This window comes from Bos javanicus, chromosome 1 (genome assembly GCF_032452875.1).
Source record: "Bos javanicus breed banteng chromosome 1, ARS-OSU_banteng_1.0, whole genome shotgun sequence".
NCBI classification, from domain to species: Eukaryota; Metazoa; Chordata; class Mammalia; order Artiodactyla; family Bovidae; genus Bos; species Bos javanicus.
Window position 1 is genome coordinate 58,853,526 of NC_083868.1, and position 21,965 is coordinate 58,875,490.

Sequence of the window (21,965 nt, forward strand, 5' to 3'; positions counted from 1 at the left end):
CTCATCTGCTCTTTTATAAGAGTGATCCTTTAAAAAAAAAATCCTCATTCACTTCCCATACAATTCACATTAATGATAACTTACCTAAAGAGTAACATTAAAACTCATATAAACTGCATCTTTATCTACAAATAAAGAAAGAATAATAGTGGTGTCGTTTCTGTATTGCATAGAAGCCCTGATCACCAGTTTTTAGAGAATGGAAGATAAAACAAATTGTGTCTCTTTAGTTACTCAATTAAACTCCAAATTACCTGCCTTTCCTGCATACCTGCCTAATGCATGTTTTCACACGTACTCAAAATACTACCAACATGTGTTGAGTATGTGCTCAGTGGTTTTAGTTTTATTCATGCCAAGGTCCTTCTTATATTTATCTGTCTCAATTTTCCTACCATTTTCCATTGGCCACTTTCAAATTGTTATATTTGAAATAGTATTTATTCTTTATTGGAAATAGTAACCTGCTACTAAGTTGAGCAGTGTTCCTTTCTCCATTTAAAATACCACGTGCTAGCTTAATATGCTCCAGCAATATGACTGATGATGTTATTTAGATAGGAGGCTTTAAAGTACCATGAATTTAATAAATAAATAATCCCAGGTGGAAATAGTTTATTTCATATCCTTACTTCCTTGAACCAATTTGCATACAAAAGGTATTATTGTTAATTTCTGGTAGTAATACCACAAGTTATGTTTTTATCAGTCATGATGCAGAACATTTTATCTAACAGTAGAGTTTAAATGAAATATGAAGACATTGTATTGAAATACTTTTATGAATACAATTTATTTCCTTCTTAAATGTGAAATTTAAGGAAGGAAACTTACTTTTGAAAAATAATAGTTCCAGGACTCCTTAGAGAAATGGCTGCTTTTAGGGCTACAGTGCACACTTGACTTGTGTCTGACTGTTTGTGACCCCATGGACTGTAACCCGTCAAGCTGCTCTGTCCAGGGGATTCTCCAGGCAAGAATACTGGAGTGGGTTGCCATGCCCTCCTCCAGGAGATCTTCCTGACCCAGGGATTGAACCCAGGTCTCTTATGTCTCCTGAGTTGACAGGTGGGTTCTTTACCACTAGAGCCAGCTGGGAAGGGCTAGGGTGGGGAATATACAAAATGAGCCCAGATATAGTGCAAGAATATAAAGTAGTGCTTGAAAAAGAAAAAAAGAGGCATGTCAAAAGGCCATAGGCATCAACCTGAAAGAGCTTCTAATGGCCAAACAAAAAATAAGTGTGAGCAGCAAAATAAATAATGATAGTACTGGATTATAACCCAAAGTATAAACTGACTTTGTACGTCCATCCTGATACCCGTGGTTGAATAAATATATAAATGGGGGAGAAAGCAGGAGTCTTCCTTACAGAGCCCCAAATAATATAGGTAAAGTATATATGTAGATCTTTTCCCTTCCAGGAGGTGGAACTGAATTCTCCTCCCCTTGAGATGGGCTGAACTTAGGGACTCATTTCTAATGAATAGAATATGGAAAGAGGAAAATAATACCTTTGAAGTGGAAAAGCCTGCCAGGTACCACCTTGACCAATTGATCAAGGTTAATCAAGGTTAATGCTGTTATGTGTACCCCCTGAGTTTGAGGGGAAGGGTACTTCACCTCTGTAGTGTTCATCCCCCAAATCCAAACCCTGGTCTAATCATGAAAAAAACCTAAGGTGAACCCAAAATGGGGGACATTCTACATAATACCTGACCTGTACTTTCAAATGTATTAGGTCATTGAAAAACAAGAAAAAAGTGAGGCTGTCATAGATTGGAGGAGACTAAGATGATAACAACCAAGTACAAACATGGTACCTTGGGCCGGATCCTTGTACAGAAAAAGACATTACTGGAAAAAATAGGAATAAAGTCTAGTTTAGTTCATTGTCCCTCTAAAATTATTAAAAAATAAAAAATTAGAAGATATCATTGCAAAAAAATGGCAGCCCACTCCAGTACTCTTGCCTGGAAAATTCCATGGACTGAGGAGCCTGGTAGACTACAGTCCATGGGTTTGCAAAGAGTTGAACACGACTGAGCGACTTTACTTACGATTTTTTTGTATTTTCCACAGTCACCTATTCATTCCAAAATGGTTATATAACACTTATGTGCCAAACTTGTAATGTACTTAGGTGTTTGAAATCAACATGATCCCTGCTTACATAGAACTTAGAGTCTAGTGCAGGAAAGAGGCAATAAAAAGGCACTAAGTCAGTAAAAATATAATTACAAGTTGGGATAAGTTCTGTGGAGGTGATGATCAGGATACATAGAATACCTATACTTCTTTGCTTTCTTGTGAATATATGAATTATTTTTACAATGAACATGAAAGTTAAAGTGAAAGTCGCTCAGTTGTGTCTGAGTCTTTGACACCCCGAGGACTATACAGTCCATGGAATTCTCCAGGCAAGAATAACTGGAGTGGGTAGCCTTTCCCTTCTCCAGGGGATCTTCCCAACCCAGGGATCAGAGCAAGGTATCCCTCATTGCAGGTGGATTCTTTACCAGCTGAGCCACCTGGGAAGTCCAAGAATACTGAAGTGGGTAGCCTATCCATTTTCCAGCAGATTTTCCCAACCCAGGAATCGAACCAGGGTCTCCTGCATTGCAGGGGGAATTCTTTACCAACTGAGCTATCAGGGAAGTCATAATGAACATATATTACTTCTGTGTCAGAAAAAGCTATTTCTCAAGCCTAATTGGGAAGTTACCTCACAGAACCTTAGTAAATTGCCTGGTTTCAGTGATTAATTTCTATGCCAAAGGAGCCATTACTTGAGATTGCAGTGCCTACCATGTGTATGCTTTTGTCTACACGTAATATTGTTGCAGGAAGGAGGTAAATTGGTATCTACCCACTATCCCTAACTTCTCTGCACCTATAACAAAACAGGGAGACAGACCATTTCATGAGGAGTAGCTGGAGTGAAGGCAGAGCTGGAGGGATTTTTCTTTCCTGCTTCTTAGACCACTGCCTTTTACTTTGACTGCTTCCTGTGGCTTAATGTGGACAGGTGCTCAACACATAATTCTTAGAACTTGATTTGTGAGCTGTGGGGAGCTTTTGTCACAGTTTTCATTCTGTAATGATGGGCGTAATCCGTGAAATAATAAATAACTCCAGTCCTGAAATCATTAAAATTTCAATTGGATTGCTTTACTCTATTTCCTTTATTCTACCAGACTCCTATTCCTAGATGTCCCCCAGCCCTGCTTCCTTTAGATTCTTCTGAGTTAAATTCCTTGCACTGTAGAATAGGGTTAAGTTTGTGTGTTCTGGAGCTAGAATGATTTCAGATTCCAGTTCAGTCACTGACTAGCCATGGAGCTTTGGCAATTCTCTGAGTGCTGCAGTTTCCTCATCTGTACAATGGAGATGAAGATGTGAATAGCTCTTGCCTCACAGGCTTGCTGTGAGAATATGTGTGAATACCTCTGAGTTGCTTAGCACAATACCTGGCATGTGGTAACATCGTGAATGCATGGGCTATTTCATGTAGTGTTTCCAGGGAATACGAGGAGAGGCGAGCTTCCTTATTTTCTACAAAAGAGTTTTCAACATTGCTGTCAGGTTCTTAGAAAAAATATAGTATTCCATTGGGCTTTATTTAGCTTTGAGGAATACTTTTCAGAAGGATTTCTTTTTTGATTAATTATTTTTTACACGTTTATTTTTAAAATTAATTTATTTTAATTGGAGGATAATTACTTTATAATATTGTGACAGTTTTTGCTGTACATCAGCATGAGTTTGTTATAGGTATACATATGTCCCCTCCCTCTTGAATTGCCCTCCCACCACCCACCCCATCCCACCCCTCTAGGTGTCTCAGAGCACCAGTTTGCGCTCCCTGAGTCGTATAGCAAATTCCCACTGTCATCTCTTTTACATATGGTAGTGTATATGTTCTTCTCTCCATTTGTCCCACGCTCTCCTTCCCCACTGTTTCACAAGTCTGTTCTCTATGCCTGTGTCTCCATTGCTTTCCTGCAAATAGGTTCATCAGAACCATCTTTCTAGATTCCATGTATATGTGTTAATATATGATATTTATTTTTCTCTCTCAGAAAGATTTCTTTTAATGTGTGATATAGAGAACAGATTGTGAATACAGTGATACTTGTCTTGGGGGAGTGAACTTTAAGTCAAGTTTGAAACATTATTCAGACTAGTAGGATAGTGAGTACAGCAGATATTAAAGCCATTCATGTCTTAATATTTACTTAATATGTATACACATTCAGAAACAGGACCTGCTATGTGTCCCTTGTCACTCTTGAAAGATTCCTTTTTTTAAAATATTTTTTTGAGTGCTTGGTTTGGCAGCACATATATTGAAATTAGAATGATACAGAGGTTAGCATGGCCGCTGCACATGGATGATACAGAAATTCATCAACTGTTCTTTTGAATGATATATGATATGGGAGTTTGATATCATGCAAATGGAATATTTCTATATCTTGGTTTTTGACAACTATTGATCATATATAGTTTAATTACTGTCTATTTTATGTATAGTTATACATAATATGTATGTATATAATACCAATTTAGAGTTTTAATAGTGTCATGTAATGTGCTGTGATCATTGTAATCACATTTAAAAGCCATTTTGTGCCCAAAACAAACAAAATGAAACTTTGAAATTACCTTTCTTTGATGTCTTCCCTTTTTGTTTTGTGTTTTTTGTTTCCCCAGAAAACATTCTTGAGAAAGACCTTCATGGAAGACTTTATATCAACCGTGTGTTTCATATCAGTGCTGAAAGAATGTTTGAATTGCTGTTCACCAGTTCACGCTTTATGCAGAGATTTTCTAATTCTAGAAATATAATAGGTTGGTCTTGTGTTCTTATCTAATGATAAATGTGGGAGAATTTTATTATCCTTAGAAAGTTTATGTTGTCAAAGGGAAAAATTAGACAGGCTTCAATTTTATTTTGGTGATGTAGAAACTGGTGTTTAGGTGTTTTGGGTAAAATCACATGTAAACAGTATAATTTTTCAATTAGTCAGATCTTACCTACTATTAAGTTCAGACCCTTTGAGAACTAAAACTCCATTTATTTATTAATATAGCAGTTCAACTGGGTTGAGCCCCATTTAAAAGGATTCCATTGTGGAATAGTTGGATTCTGTGCATGTGTGCTGAGTTGCTTCAGTTGTATCCAACTCTTTGAGACCCTATGGACTGTAGCCCGCCAGGCTCCGTGGGATTCTCTAGGCAAGAATACTGGAGTGGGTTGGCATGCCGTCCTCCAGGAATCTTCCTGACCCAGGGATCAAACCTGCACCTCTGTGTCTCCTGCATTTGCAGATGGGTTCTTTACCACTAGTGCCACCTAGGAAGCCAATTGGATTCTAGTGGAGTACGAACTAGTATAGCCACTTTGCAAAATGATTTGGTGGTATCTACTAGATACATATAACCTTCAGAAATGGGTACCAGTGTACTCTGAAAGACGTGTACTGCCGTGTTCATAGCAGCATTATTTATAATCGCCCCCAAACTCAAAACAGCCCAAATATCCACCAGTAGTAGAATGGATAAACAGATGTATGTTCACACAAAAGAATACTGTGTGGCGATGAAAAAAAAAAACAACTGCTGCTAACAATACATATAAATCTTATGGGTATGGTGTAGTATTAAGCAAGAGAAGTCAGACGTAAAATAGTACATACTGTGATTTCTTTATTTAAAGTTCAAAACGAGGTAAAACTTATTTATAGACATAAAAGCAGCAGAGTATTTAACTGCTGTGGGGACTGCTGTGGGTGGATAAAGACTGGAAGGGAGCTTCTGGGATGCTGGTAAAGTTCTCTATCTTGATTTGGGTAGTGGTACACATGTATGTTTTTTCTGCAAATTCATGGAGACTTGAGGTTGCAATGCCTATGGTCTACCTTAATGAAAATATTCCAATTAGGAAGGTAGTTATAAAAAAGATTTTATTGATTATGTGTTAAAAGTTCTATTTTGGTAAACATCTCAAAGAAGCATATAGCCAACCTGAAATTGAATTTATCCTAAATATTTCAAGATATCTTAGAAACTTTGGGAGCATATGGTTTAACTTGCTATATAAAATTAGAAAACACCAGTGGCAGAGATCCATATAAGCTGAGTCATTTGACATAGTCAAAGAGAGTCAAGTTAAATATGATGTATAATCTAACCATTTTATTAACCATTAGATGTTATTCCTTTATTTGAAACTTTTATGTAAACATAATTACATATTCATAGGTTATAACATTGATACAGACTAGATATAAAAAAGTAATTTTTTTCTTATTATTCATAGTAGAGTAGCAAAGCAATTTCTGATTGATAGCTATTATCTTGTGGTTATATTAAATGTCATGTTTTTAAAAATAATTAATTTTTCCCCTGTTCTTCCAGTTTTAAAAATGTATAATACCTGAGGGATATAAATCTTTCTTTTCACTCAGTAGCTCATGTTTAACATTGTATCTGTTCTGAATCTATTTTGTATGTTCTTGCTATTCATGTCTGCCTGGAGAATTTGCCATTCCAGAAGAGCTGGATATTTTGTATCTCTTAATTTTCTAAGACGATGCCTGTTGATATTGCACTGCCATTTTTATGGCTGGAAAGGCCCAGAGGGAACTAGCTATGTTATTCCACGTTGGTACAAAATGAAGGTGTTTTTTTTTTTTAAATCACAGCTGCGTTTGGTGTCTGATATCATATCTAGCTTCAGTATGGATGACTGTGTTTGCCATCTGATGCTATAAATGGCTTTGGGAAGCAAAGGCTTCTGGCTTATCACAAGTATAAATAGTTATAGGCGTGTTGCCATTAGACCTAGAATTAGTCAGAAGGTTTGCCCCCAAAGAGATAATCTGCTTATGATTGCACACTATTCTATTATCTTCTGAATTTGTTATCTGGTAATCAAAGTTGCATTTCTTGAGAACAGGTTTCAAAAGCTTCTTTTTAAACTATTAAGAGTTTAATGCGATAATATAGTATGGTCAGTTATTTGTGGATTTAACCTAATTTCAGCACTAAAATGGCTACTTCTGGATCTATTTTTTTATAATTAAAATTTATTTTAAATTATTAAGAATAATAATTATTCTTAATAATTTTTAATAAAAATCACTTAATTTGAATTCTTTAAAATCTTTGTTTATGGTTATAGGACACTATTTTTATAATGTAAAGCTCAGTTTTAAGTCTTTTTATTCAATTTTCTAATTCTGAAAAAAATGCAAAGCTTTAGAAAAGTTGCATGAATAGTATAATGAAACCTACCCATCACCTACATTCACCAGTCTTTTTTATTGTGGTATTATTTCTGCACATAACATAAAACTTACCATTTTAATAATTTTAAAGTGTACAGTTCAGTGGCATTAAGTGCATTCACATTATTGTGTACCCATCACCATTGCTGGAACTTTTCATCTTCCCCAAACTGAAACTCTGTCCCTGGTAAACAGTAACGCTCCATTTTCCCCTCTCCCCATCTCCTGATGAACACCATTCTACTTTCTGCCTCTATGAATTTTTCTATGCTTTTGTTGTTCAGTCACGCAGCTGTCTGACTCTTTGGGACCCCATGGAGTGCAGCACGCCAGGCTTTTCTGTCCTTCACTGTCTCCCGGAGCTTGCTCAAACTCATGCCCATTGAGTCGGTAATGCCATCCAACCATCTCATCCTCTATCATCCCCTTCTCTTGCCTTCAATCTTTACCAGCATCAGGGTCTTTTCTGATGGGTCAGCTCTTTGTACCAGGTGGCCAAAGTATTGGAGCTTCAGCCTCAGTATCAGTCCCTCCAATGAATTTTCAGGACTGATTTCCTTTAGGATTGACTGGTTTGATTTCCTTGCAGTCCAAGGGACTCTCAGGAGTCTTCTCCAATACCACGCTTACAGTATTTGTTTCTTTGTGACTGCTTATTTCACTTAGCATGATGTATTCAAGGTTTATCCATATTGCAGTATGGATTTCATCTCATTCCTTTTAAAGAATAAATGCTAAACCATTGTATGTTTATGCCACATTTTGTATACCTACGCCTTTATCAGTGGAGTTTTGAGTTATTTCCACTTTTTAGTTATTGTGGATGCTGCTACTGTGAACACTGGTGTACAAGTATCTGTTTGAATCCCTGCTCTTGGTTCCTTTGGGTAAGAACTAGAAGTAGAAATGGATCATAAGGTAATTCTGTATTTAATTTTTTGAAGAACTGCCATATTGTTTTCCACAGTGGCTGTATCATTTTACAGTCCCACCAGCACTGCATAAAAGTTCCAATTTCTCCATATCTAGCCAACCTCTTATTTTCCGGTTTTTGTGATAATAGTTACCCTAGTGGATGTGAAGATTCACCAATTTTTACATTTTATTACATCAAAGGATTCTTGAATTATTTATTTTGCAATTTTTGCTTTTGATTACTTCAACTTATTGTATCAAAATGGCTCATATGTCTTTTTGTATACTGTTGCCATTTTTTTCTTATAACTTCATCTGTTCTTTATATTATGATGAAATTTACTTAGGTACCAGGGGCTTGACTATTCCAAAATGTTGTAACATTCTGGCACGTGATATTCAATAGGCTTGTTGGTAACACTGATGAAAATACAAGTGAAAGAGAGACTTTTATCTTTGTTGAATAGTGTGCAGTTTTAATGGCAGAATTCAATGATATCTTTAAATTTAGTCACTGGTTAACAATGAACTATTTGTATAATTTTTCTGAAACAGGCTGACATATGACCAAAGTGATATTTTACAAAGTATTTTATAATTAATTTTATATCTCTTGTACACCTAAATAAATCATGTTTTAAACAAATTCTGTATTGTAGATCCCATAATTTGAGATGTTGCCTGTTTAATTTACTTGCAAAATTTTTTTGCAAAAGATAAGCAACAGGCAGCTTCAGGATCCCTCATTAAATCCCTGGGCTTAGCTGACTGAAAGAAGTTAAATAAAATTGAATATATCATAAAGCCTTGTTTCCTTTCCTTTGATGATGGGTAGTAGGTTAGATAAAAGCTTCTGTTTTAGGATATTGATGTGCAGCAGCCAGATATACTAATTGCCTAAGTCCATTGTGCTAGGTAGGGCTTCCCAGGTGGCTCAGAGTCTGCTTACAATGCAGGAGACCTGGGTTGGATCCCTGGGTTAGAAAGATCCCCTAGAGAAGGAAATGGCAACCGACTCCAGTATTCTTGCCAGAGGAGCCTGGCAAACTACAGTCCATGGGGTCACAAGGAGTCAGATACGACTTAACAACTAAATAACAACAACAAGAACAGTTGTGCTAGGTGACTTAGTCAGATCTTTGAATAGAGTTCATGATGCTGTTACCTGTATTTTCCTAGTGTTAGCTTGTTAAATGAACTTTGTTATATGGTGTTATGTTCTAAAGATGTTCAGTTCAGACACTCAGTCGTGTCTGACTCTTTGTGACCCCATGGACTGCAGCACGCCAGGCTTCCCTGTCCATCACCAACTCCCGGAGCTTACTCAAATTCACGTTCATAGAGTTGGTGATGCCATCCAACCATCTCATCCTCTGTCGTCCCCTTCTCCTCCCACCTTCAATCTTTCCCAGCATCAGGGTCTTTTCAAATGAGTCAATTCTTCACATCAGGTGGCCACAGTATTGGAGTTTCAGCTTCAGCATCAGTCCTAATGAATATTCAGGACTGATTTCCTTTAGGATTGACTGGTTTGATCTTCTTGCAGTCCAAGGGACTCTCAAGAGTCTTCTCCAATACCACAGTATTTCTGTTCAAAGTGTGTTGCTAAGCAAAAGAAATAGAATTTTTACAAAATTTTGCCATAAAGATAGATTTTTCTAGAGCTTTCTTCATATAGAAAAGGTTATGTAGTTTATTTATATTCCATTGCCCCCTCCTTGATTAAAGATCTTGGCAAAGAAGCCATTAACATTGTATGATTTCTCATTGATATGATTTCTCCACAAGTTGAGATCAGATCATATTGCTACATTAAGGACAAATGTCTTTCAAGGTCTTGTCCTTGATGATGGAGGTGTTGAAATGTTCTGTCTCTGATAAGTGGACACCATTACTTCTCTTTGTAGGTACTGGGAACTTTAAAAAGAAGCCCACTGATGATACGCTTTTAATTTTATCTTCTAGAGAAAAGAAAAAATGTTTGAATAGACAACAATTTAGAAGTAAATGGATCAGAGATGAGGTGAATGTCACATGCAAGAAGAGTGCCTGATGTGACTTTACTCTTCTTTAATGTTAAATGAATAATACAGTTATAAGGAAGTTAGAACTGGTCACAAATAAAAATTTAAATAGCTCAAAAACTCTCTCTTTGATTCCATCACAAGCCGTACTCTTCAAATTACTCTTTTAACTAACTCTTTTTTTGCTGTGATTAGATGTAGTATCTACCCCTTGGAATGTGGAACCTGGAGGTGACCGGCTGAGAACGATGACTTACACTATAGTCCTTAACAATCCGCTAACTGGAAAGTGTACCACGGCCACTGAAAAGCAGGTATGTCTATGCCGCCAGTATTCCAAAAGAACCATGCGTGTGCAAAGAGAAAAGATGCCTGTCATAGGTCCTAGTCACCAATTTACAAGACAGTTTCAACAAGTATACAGCAAGACAAAAAAGGAAAGAGAAACTGTTTACAGGTTAAAAGAGTTTAAGAGGCACATAAACAAATCGACATAAAAGCTAACTGTAAAAAGGCTTTTCTGAGATTTAAGAAATTGTTCATTTCTATGTTCTGTAATGGTACGGTTGTTATATTTTAAAGCAAAGAGCATTTATCTTTTAAAGGGATATACTGAGGAATTTTATGGAATCCTTTGGTGACTCAGTGGTAAAGAATCCACCTACAATGCAGAAGATGTGGTTTCAATCCCTGTGTTGGGAAGATCCCCTGGAGAAGGAAATGGCAGTCCACTCCAGGATTTTTGCCTGGGAAATCCCAAGGACAGAGGAACGTGACAGGCTACAGTCCATGGGGTCACAAGAGTCAGACACAACTGAGTGACTAGACCACCACCACCACTGAACAATTGATAGAGAAATATACTGATGTGTTTTTGAATGAAATTATATTGGTGGTTAGGATATCTTTTAAAAGTAGCTAGGCAGAAGATGAAGGTGGAGGGAGGGAATGTGGGGAGAGATACAGATGAAACAGGACTGGATGTGAGTTAATATTGAAGCTGGTTGATGAACTGATGAGGGTTCATTGTGTAATGTTCATTTCTACTCTTGTATATGTTTGAACTTTTTCATAATAGGTGTTTTTTTTTTTTTTTAAAAGAATACTACTGGAATCTGATTTACAGGATCATGTCAAGGGTTAGGGCCAAATAACTAGATGGCTGCTATGACATGTGAGGAAGAGAATGTTAGGTATTTAATGCTCTGTCTACTCTGTGACCAGCAGGCACTGTCATATACTGAGTTTATGTTCGGCCGGTTTTGTTGAAGTACTGTGTATCTGTATAGTATATCTGTTCTGCAGAGTTAGAAAACATCTATTAACATCTGAATTAGTTTTGCTATCATAGTTTTTGTCCATCATTGTTCAAAAGGACTTAAAATTTTCTCTTCCAAAGATTTCCAAACATTTAAGGGAAGTTTCTTTTTGGTATCTGATAGTCTTTGATAACTTTAGAGGATAAATAGAATAGGTACAGTTAAAATGAGAAAGAGTTGGCCAGCAACCACTTCAAAGCCTATTTAGGGAAAGCAGTGTTTTGTCTGGTTGTCCCCTTCCTTCATTTTTTTGGTGAAGAGTGGTTTTTATTAAACTTTAATGAATTTTAAGGTGGGGTCCTGGCTTTGTTCAATTGAATTTTGAATTGTTCCTCTACCAGGAACATTTGAAATTCTTAATAAACTGCTAACATAGATGAGAGATCATGTAGTTTTTTTCTCCTATGCATGCCTAAAGTGAAGGGAAAAAGTTATACAATGAAATGACAGAGAGGCAGCAAATGCTATGTCTGCACATCCCTTCTTCTCAATTTGTAGATTACATAGCAACGTGGAGGCCCTTCTGGCTTTGTATTTAGGCTCCTCATGTTTTTTTGTAATTTGTGAGAAGGAATTCTGGTATACATGTTCTAAGTTGGCAGGGAATTTCATGTATTAAACATGTACGTGCAAAAAAATTTCATCTTATTTTGGCAGAGACTGTATAAAGAAAGTTGGGAAGCACAGTTTTATTTGGTAGATGCAGAAGTACTGACACATGATGTCCCCTACCATGATTACTTCTATACTCTCAACAGATACTGTATCATCCCATCTTCAAAGCAGAAATGCCGACTGAGGTGAGCTACTGTAAAGGAGTGTTTTAGTCAGGACAGGCTACATTGTATGCTGGCAATGTATCAATCCTGAAATCTTAGTTGCAGTTTTACACAACAAAACTTTATTTCTTACTTTGCATGTCCACTGGTGGTCAGCAAAGGGTGGGAAGCCTCACTCAAGAACCCAGGCTGATGAGGCTTTGACCTCTGGGGCTGCACAATCCAGAATATGTATCATTTCGGTTACTACCAGAGGAGAGAGAGCTATAGAGTTGTGCTCACAATCCAGTGGCCAGAATGGTTCCAGGACCCTGTTTAACGGCAAGAGGGTTGGGAGATTTGAGGAGCATGTGGTGGGCAGTAAACAGCTCTGTTGCAGTGGGAGGCCAGAAATGTTGGTATGTTGAAGGTGGTGCTGGGCCCATCATATACTTGCCCTAGTCTCAGCTAGCGTAGTGACTTTCAGCTAATGTATGACCACTAGAGATTTTTTATACACGGCATTTAGGAAATTTAGTTTATTTTGAGCCTTTATTGCTATTTAAATAAAGAAAATTCAGAGTTTGAGAAAGCAAAGAAATAAAATGCCAAGTTGATGAAATTATTAGCAGCTCCCAGTAATTTTTTTAAAGAATTTATTTTCAGTGAGCAATTTTATTTGTAGTCTTAGTGACTTTACATCCTTTTGGCTTTTCACTGAATTCATTCCTACATTTAATTGCAGTGTTCATAATGTGATTAAATCTTGTAAATTAAATATTCTTCTTCCTTCCTTATTCATTAGAGTTTCAACAGATTTGAAATACAAAAAACAACCATGGGCTATTATCAAATCTTTAATTGAGAAGAATTCCTGGAGTTCGCTGGCAGATTATTTCAAACAGCTTGGTTTGTAAATTTCTTGATTTGTCTACTTTTGTAAGAATGGCATTTATTAACAGAATGGATGGATTCTTCAATTGGATTCATAGTAGGAACTGGTAGATGGCATTGGAATGACTCTTACTGAAGTGGTTCCAACTGTTACACTTAAAATTTAAAAACTTCTAATTTTCATTGATCTACCAAACACTTATATAATGTTTATGATATGCCAGATGTTGCCCTGTGTGTTTTATAAATATCAACTCACTGCAAACCTATAATTTTTTTTCCCATTTTACTAAAGAAGAAATATCAAAACAGAGAGAGGTTAAGTGACTTTTCCGGGATCACACAGTTAGGAGCTGTCACACTCCCTCCCTCTGCAAGGAGCCAAGGAAGCTGACTACAGTGAGGGGCTGGGTGACCTGATTATAAACATGTACTGTGCTCATGAAGAAGGTCTGGAGAGTCCTCAGGCCCATACCTCCCTTACCGATGTAGTTCTCCTGGGTTTACACAGGCCCACTTAGCCATGGGACCATGTACATGTATGGATTTGGTGGAGGGGAAGTGATGTAGTTGTTCTCTTTGGATATTCCAAAGAATATGAAGAAAAATTATACATATATATGACATATATATACACATATATATGTCACATATATATACACACACACATATACATGAATGTGATTAATTTAGTTAAAGAAAAGGTGGTGGCCAATAAACTCAGGGTAAAGGCTTCACTAGCCGGTTTGCTGGTTATTTATTTTCCTTGCTTTCTCATTGCCTGTTTCATTATTAAACTCCAAATCATGAGCAAGGAAAGAGAAACTCAAAGATAAGTTTGGCTGATAGATAATGAACTTCTAATGAAAAGTCTGGTGAAGGGAAAGGTCAAAACAATTGAGAAAAACAAAGTTTTTAGATTGTTTGCAGACTTTCTTTACCAATGCTTCTTTTTTTTTGCAAATTAGAACATTGTAAATTAGAACTATTGTATGCTGCTTCTTAGGAGAAGGCAATGGCACCCCACTCCAGTACTCCTGCCTGGAAAATCCCATGGACAGAGGAGCCTAGTAGGCTGCAGTCCATGGGGTCGCTGAGGGTCAGACATGACTGAGCGACTTCACTTTCACTTTTCACTTTCATGCATTGGAGAAGGAAATGGCAACCCACTCCAGTGTTCTTGCCTGGAGAATCCCAGGGACAGGGGAGCCTGGTGGGCTGCCGTCTGTGGGGTCGCACAGAGTCGAACACGACTGAAGTGACTTAGCAGCAGCAGCATGCTGCTTCTTCCTTTGAGATTGATGATCAAGTACTATAATCTATCTTGGAAATCTTTCTAGGGACCCAATGTAAGTGGGTAGCCTGTTGTTTCCATAACTGAAATCTTTACATTAATATTTAATATGTCACATGGCAAATCTGTTCTGATGGTTCCCATCATTAATTAATACAGTTCATTTTTCCTGGAATAATGAAACCTCGTTATGGGATCATTGTACACTCTGTAACTTTTCATTAAGAGTAAAGTTTGAATCTAGGCCATAAGAAACCTGAGTAATAGTTACCAAGGCTTAACTATTAAGTAAAGCTATTAAGTAAAAGTTACCGAGGCTTAAAAAAAAAGCAAACTGAGAACAAACAACAACCAACCCTTCTGTATATTATAGCTGAGAAGATTTCTCCACTATCTAAAGATTATTTTTTTCCTTTTAGAATCAGATTTATTAATGGAAGAATCTATGGTAAATCAGTCCATGGAAGACCCTGGAAAACTTACTGGCCTGCGAAGGAGAAGGCGAACATTCAACAGAACAGCAGAAACAGCTCCTAAAATTTCTTCTCAGCGTTCTTCTGGAGATATGAGTTTAGAGGCCAAAGGGGATATTACAGGTAGCTGTTACCTGGTAAACAAAGATAAAAGCTCTTTTTGTCTTTATAGATTTACTTATATGAAGCAGAATATACCTCTTGTTTATAAGCCAGGTCAGTTAGGAGAGCTCCTTTTCTCTTCTTTTCTGATAATATTTGTCAAACTCTGAATAATACATAAAGGAGCAGTTGCAAAATGGCAGCCATGTGGCCAATAGAAGTACTGTACTGGACTTACCTGGTATTTTAAAAACTGGACATTTTTATATAAAAACTCAGATCTGATAGCGCTGGACCCACATGCCTTCAGAGCAGCAGTCGATCAGTTGGAGCCTAGCAGTATCTGCCTCATATAACTGAGTGTGTACTTTTGCCAGGTCACTGGTCCCTATCACTCTCGCCCACTGAGGGATGCTTCATTCGTTAATTTTCTGCCAGGCATTTACAGACATTTGATTTCTACCCTTGAATCTACTACAATGATTGTATGCTTTTAATCTTTATATACTGTCAGGGCCAGCTCAGTAAAACTTCAGAGATAGAATTTGACTTTTATTATCTCTGCATTTAATTTTGAAGACATCTTGTCCCTACTAACTATAACACCCTCCCTCTCAGAAATAAGAAGCTGTCATACACCCTCATCCTTCTACATTATCAGATCCTCTTCTAAGGTTTATATCTTCAGTTCAGTTCAGTTCAGTCACTCAGTTGTGTCCAACTCTTTGTGACCCTATGGATTGCAGCATGCCAGGCTTCCCTGTCCATCGCCAACTCCCAGAGCTTACTCAAACTCATGTCCATAGAGTCGGTGATGCCATCCAACCATCTTACCCTCTGTAGTCCCCTTCTCCTCCCACCTTCAATTTTTCCCAGCATCAGGGTCTTTTTCAAATGAGTCAGTTCTTCGCATCAGGTGGCCAAAGTATTGGAGTTTCAGCTTCAGCATCAGTCCTTCCATTGAATAGTCAGGACTGATTTCCTTTAGGATGGACTTGTTGGATCTCCTTGCTGTCCAAGGGATTCTCAAGAGTCCTCTCCAACACCTTAGTGTGAATATATTTTTCTAACATTTAAACCTAATGACTATTTAATTTTGGGATTTGGCAACAAAATTTGGGCAACAAAGAACAGGGGAGGATGATATCAAAAAATTTTTTTAAGGAGCAAAGACTTATATACATAGAACTAACTCAAATATTTGCAGAGATGAAATTTAGAGATCATTCATGATATATTGAATTGCTTACTTAATTTTAGAACAAATTAATTTGTAATGTAGGTCAAATTTGCAGAACTGATATAAGGTTTCTTTTTGTAGATTTGTTTAATATTGCTTAGAATATCAGAAGTCAAAGAAGGGTGCACCCTAACTCACTATGTCTTTACAAATAATTTTACAAATTTCTTCTCCAGTATTTTTCAAATGAAGTTAAACTTTTACCAGTTTTAATCACAACCCTGAGTCTCAGATAGCCTTCTGTTTTTGTAATTTGCAGGAAAGAAAAAGGAAATTGAAAGCTATAACACCGTCCTTATTGTGGTGATGAGTATTTTGTAAGTATTTGTGTTGAGTGCTTATTTTGCTTGTGCCCTCACTTAATCTTTTAATGGTTTCCAAAAAGATTTGAAAATATTTGTATATTATTGTATAGACATTACTACTATTTGACCAATTTTGGCCTACATAAACAGTAATTTTATATGTTTCACTCTGGTAGTTTTGAATGATTTTCAGAAGAACTGTTAAATGCAAGGGAATACCAAATACACATTCAGTAAATGTTTTTGTTTTTTAAGTTAATTTGATTTGTTTTTACCATCATAGGTTTTTAGGGAAATACCATAAACTTAAAGGGAATATTGATATATGCAGGCTGCTAAAATCCCCAAAATGCTATTTTACTCCATTATAGTAGACCAGTGGTCCTTATTCTTTACTATACATAAGAATCACTTGCTAAACTACTGATTTCAGGGCTTCCCCGGTGGCCCAGGTGTTAGGACTCTGTGCTTCCAATGCAGGGGACTTAGGTTCAGTCCCTGGTCTGAGAGCTAAGATCCCACAAGTTGTGTGGCATGGCCAATAAATAAAATTTAAAACTAAATTTTAAAAATTATTAAACATAAATTTCTGAGCTCCAATACTATAGATTAAGTCAGTAGGTTTTCAGTAGGGATCAAGAATCAGTAGTATTCTAAAACACACTGCACAGGTTATTCTGACGCAAGTAATCTGAGGGTTGTAGGATGAGAAATACTCAAGTAATTAGTCTGAATCTCAGAGTGTTCTTTTGGAATCTTCTCTGTGAGTCATATTTAGACTCCTGTTATCTTCATGGCTATACTTGGATCATGGGGTAGTCCATCAGATTTAATTGAATTAGTTCTGACTGGATGATACGCTCTGGGTGTATTTTTTGAATTATATCAGCCTTTTTTTTTCTGATTATAGACTTCAGAACATAGAAAATGTTTGTTGTACCTTCAAGTTTTATAAAAGCTTTTCATATTCTGCTTAAATTGATTTGCTGTGACAATTTTGAATAGTATATATTATCTGTGATCTTTTGTATCACTTTGCAGAAAATTTATAGTCAGATATTAAATGTTGATTTTTATGCCATTTCATAGATTTGATTTTTTTGCTACTACCTTAGTTTTCATCTTCAGGATGGGTAAAAGTGAATACTATATATTTTAACGCAAGTCAATATTTTAACAGGAAAAAATAAGAGATATGACGTCACCTATGTATTTGCATATATATATATAATGAGATACATTCATTCACTTGACATGCTGTTGTGAATACCAACAAAGTAAGCGTACTTAACAAGTAGCATTTTATATATGATACCATTGATGTCTGTTTGGGATTTGAAATTTTGTCTAAGTTGAACCAGAAGGAATTTTTGCTGAATGTGCATTTGTTTTGGCTTCCACTGGGAATAAGAGGTACATAATGATCTATCTAAGAGCAAATCCATGTTGATCTTCATTTCCTTTCTGAAGTACAGTACTATGCATGTATAATTGCTTTAGACAAAAGTACCCCAAAATAGATCTTGAAAGCTAATGTGGTAGATTTCTAGGCTGGTGGTTGCACATCAACACTGGTTAGGATACCTGGCAGAGAGGAGAGACGTCAGGGACAATCCCAACCTGCTTATTTGAGGACTTCATTGTCCTCACATGAAGTTACTTGCAAGTAGTTACTTTCCAACTTTTCCCTCAACATCCACTTAGTACTTAAAGTTATTATTTCATACAATAAAATAGGAATAATTAATTTAAATAATAACTAATTGGAAACTAGTCTGGGTAATATGCATTTTTGAAGCTTTTGCATGTCTCTTCAGCATTAGCAATGCTTTAGGTCTGAATGAGAGTGGATTAACCAGGTCTGATTTTCTCTGTCTAGTTTGCTGTTGCTAGTTTTGCTGAATGTGATGCTGTCTCTGAAGTTGTCAAAGATAGAATATGCTGCTCAGTCTGTTTACCGTCTTCATCTCCAAGAAGAGAAATCTTTAAAGTAAGTCTTCCCTTCCACAACCTATTACTTCAATAATTCCTGTGCTGCAGAAAATTTAAGTCCAGTTTTAGAGAGTTTGCTGCCAACTTCTCTTTAGTCATATACTGTTTTGTTTTACCTGCAAATTTATGGGACTAATGGTTTCTGGAAAAGGCTAGAAGCCATTCCCTTGATCTTTCAAAAATTTTAAATTATTTATTTGGCTGTGCCAGGTCTTAGTTGCTGCATGCAAACTCTTAGCTGTGGCATGTGGGATCCAGTTCCCCAACCAGGGATCAAACCTGGGCCCCTTGCATTGGAAGCGCAGAGTCTTAGCCACTGGACTGCCAGGGAAGTCCCTATTTCCTGATCTTAAGATGGTATTTTTCTTTCAGTTTAGCCTCTGATATGGTGTCAAGAGCGGAAGCTGTTCAAAAGAGCAAAGGCCAGGCCCATCGCTTAAAAGGAGTGCTCCGTGACTCCATCGTGACGCTGGAACAGGTTGGTACCTCTGTGTCCCATGGTACTTAGTACTCATCCCAGTGATTCAGCTGCTTTTCTGGCTGTGAGAGAAATTCACTATAACATTATTTGAATAAATATCCCTTCTAGAGGCATCTAACCTTGCCAGTTTCTGGATTATGCATTTTATGTATATAGTTACTTTTATCAATACTTTTTTTAAAAAATGGAAATACACTATACTTACCATTGCATACCCTCCTTTTTTCAATTAGTAATGTATTTGAAGGTGTCTCCACATCAGTATGTATACATCTACCTCATTCTTTTTATTGATCCTTCTATATAAGATTTCATGCTTAACATTAGCTCTTTTTATAGAAATGGTAGATATTGTATACACTGCCCATTATTTTGTTTTTATCTATTAACTGTGTATCATGGAGATATTTCTATATCAGCATATAAAGCACTTCTTCTTTTAATAGCATGTAGAATTCAACTGTACATGTGTGGCATAATTATTTTACCAGTTCCCCATTGAAGAATAAACACTTAGGTTATTTTGGTGTTTTCCGTAAGCATTCTCTCTTGTCATCAATATGTGCTGCTTGGTTCTATGAATCAAAACTTAGGATTACCTTTGAAAAATAAAGACTAATACTCCCATTATAAGATTTGTGTACTTTTCAAGTCTCACTGACTCTTTGGACATGAGTTTGAGCAAACTCAGGGAAATGGTAAAGGACAGGGAAGCCTGGCGTGCCACAGTTCATGGAGTTGAAAACAGTCGGACATGACTTAGTGACTGAACAACAAGAAGGACTGAAATAAATATATTTTAGATAATAAGAAAACAACTTTTCAGAATTGAAAAGTAGAGATTTCTATAGTGCCTGTAATCAGGCATTGGCCTTCTGTTGGATAGGTTGTCTAACCTTAGCTTTTCTTTCCAGCTTTCCATCTTTTTTGCCTTTTTATTCTTCTTCCCAGAAATTTCCTCATTTAATCTTCAAATTCTTCTACTGAGTTTTTCAGTTTTTGCTATCACTTTTTTAATTTCAAATTTCTCTGGATTTTCTTTTTTTTTTTTTTTAATGGAATTGTCTGCCTGTGTGGATCCAAATTTCTTAACGTGTGAGCTGGGCTGGTCTACCCTGAACTTCTCAGTAGATCTGGCTGGCCTGGTTGAGAAATCCTGATGTCGGCATCTTTAGGTCTCTACTCTTGACAGTTTCCACAGAGAAGACTCTTTCAATCTCCTCCCTGAAGGATTAAGGGCTGGCTGCCAGCATTTTAGGAGCTTACTGAGGAGAGGGATAGAGGATGCAGGGCGATGGGACAATCTGAGCACACAGTATACATGTTTGTGTGTAATCCCTATTCTTGGTATGTACTGCTGTTTTTACTGATGTCTTGCCATCCTCCTGGCCAGGCTACCAAAGATCGTCTGTTTATCCTGTCCAGAAAATAGGACTTCAGACTTCTGCCCAGGTAGTAGGAGAGGCCACATGTTCAAAAGTTCATCCAGTCATTCTTATTTCAGTTCCTCTTTATTCCCACTTCTAAAGGTACCTGTCAATTCCTGAGACTTTTGAGGATTCTTCAGGGTAGATTTGATTGGTTCTCAACTTTTTCTACTGTTGGCTTGGGATTCAGTGTTTTCAGAGCTGCTAAGTCATCCTTCTTCCTTCCAGTCTCCAAAGTCATGTTGCTCTTCTATTGTTGCTATTCTATCCCCCCTGCACCCACCCTGGCCCGACCTTGTAGATTTATGCCTTAAAAAAAAAAAAAAAAATCCCTTTACTGTGCTTTTGGTGGGGTTGCAAGAGGGAGAAAAATTGGATGCATGTATTTAATCTACTTCCTCCCTCTTCTGTGTGCACTGCCTTGATTTCTTCCACTGACACTGTCCAAGCTAAGCTCCCAGGGATCTCTGACTTTTAAAGTTAATGTACCTTTTTTCTGAATTTTCATCTTACAGTGCCAGCACTTGACAGAGCTGACCATTCCTCTCTTGAAATATATCTAATCTTCCCTTCTTTAGAACCATGAAAAAACCTAGCTTTATTGTGAAATAGCTTACATACCATAACATTCACTTTTTAAAGGATTTTTAGTATAATCACAAAGTAGTGCAACCATCGCCTCTATCTAATTGTTCAGTTGCTAAGTCGTGTCTGACTCTTTGCAACCCCGTGGACTGTAGCACACCAGGATTCTCTGTCTTCCACTGTCTCCCAGAGTTTGCCCAGATTCATGTGTGTTGAGTTGGTAATGCCATCTCACCATCTTATGGGCTTCCCTGTGGCTCAGTGGTAAAGAACCTGTCTGCCAATGCAGGAGACACAGGTTCGATCCCTGGGTTGGGAAGATCTCCTGGAGAAGGAAATGGCAACCCATTCCAGTATTCTTGCCTGGGGAATCCCATGGACAGAAGAGCTTTAGGGGAGAGGTGGGGAGGGCTACAGTCCGTGGGGTCGCAAAAGAGTTGGACATGACTTAGTGACTAAAGAACATCAGTAATAACAGACTTAAATACAATTATATCAATAATTAAACTAATGAAAAGGGACTACTGTCTAATTCCAGAGCATTTTTATCATCCCCCAAAGAAGCCCTGGAGTCATGAGCAGTCACTCCCATCCCTTACTCTCTCAGCTCCTGATAATCACTGCTTTCTGTTTTTATGGATTTGCCTATTCTGGACATTTCATATAAATGGAATCATATAATATATGGTCTTTCATGCCTGGCTTCTTTCACTTAGCATAATGTAAAACTGCTATTTGCTGGTTAAAACCATCTCCTCTACCTGACCTCATCCTGGCCCAGTGCTGCAGGCTTCTGCATTAGAGTCCATTCCCTTCTCCTTTACTGCCCTTTAGGTTATCTCAGCTGCTCCCCTAACTTAG

General features: G+C 37.1%; 1 protein-coding gene and 1 pseudogene across 5 annotated transcripts in view; both read left to right on the forward strand.

Moving 5' to 3' along the window:
• The window catches only part of GRAMD1C (GRAM domain containing 1C), a 99,824-nt gene that overhangs the window by 74,919 nt on the left and 2,940 nt on the right, over positions 1 to 21,965 (forward strand). For all 5 annotated transcript variants that reach the window (XM_061427196.1, XM_061427206.1, XM_061427190.1 and 2 more), the window contains 8 exons: positions 4,717 to 4,854; positions 10,430 to 10,548; positions 12,211 to 12,353; positions 13,117 to 13,220; positions 14,919 to 15,095; positions 16,574 to 16,631; positions 18,499 to 18,609; positions 18,984 to 19,089. In XM_061427196.1, the coding sequence (XP_061283180.1) occupies positions 4,717 to 4,854; positions 10,430 to 10,548; positions 12,211 to 12,353; positions 13,117 to 13,220; positions 14,919 to 15,095; positions 16,574 to 16,631; positions 18,499 to 18,609; positions 18,984 to 19,089 (956 nt within the window). The remainder of the gene's footprint in view (positions 1 to 4,716; positions 4,855 to 10,429; positions 10,549 to 12,210; positions 12,354 to 13,116; positions 13,221 to 14,918; positions 15,096 to 16,573; positions 16,632 to 18,498; positions 18,610 to 18,983; positions 19,090 to 21,965) is intronic.
• On the forward strand, positions 4,326 to 4,424 carry LOC133255117 (U6 spliceosomal RNA; annotated as a pseudogene).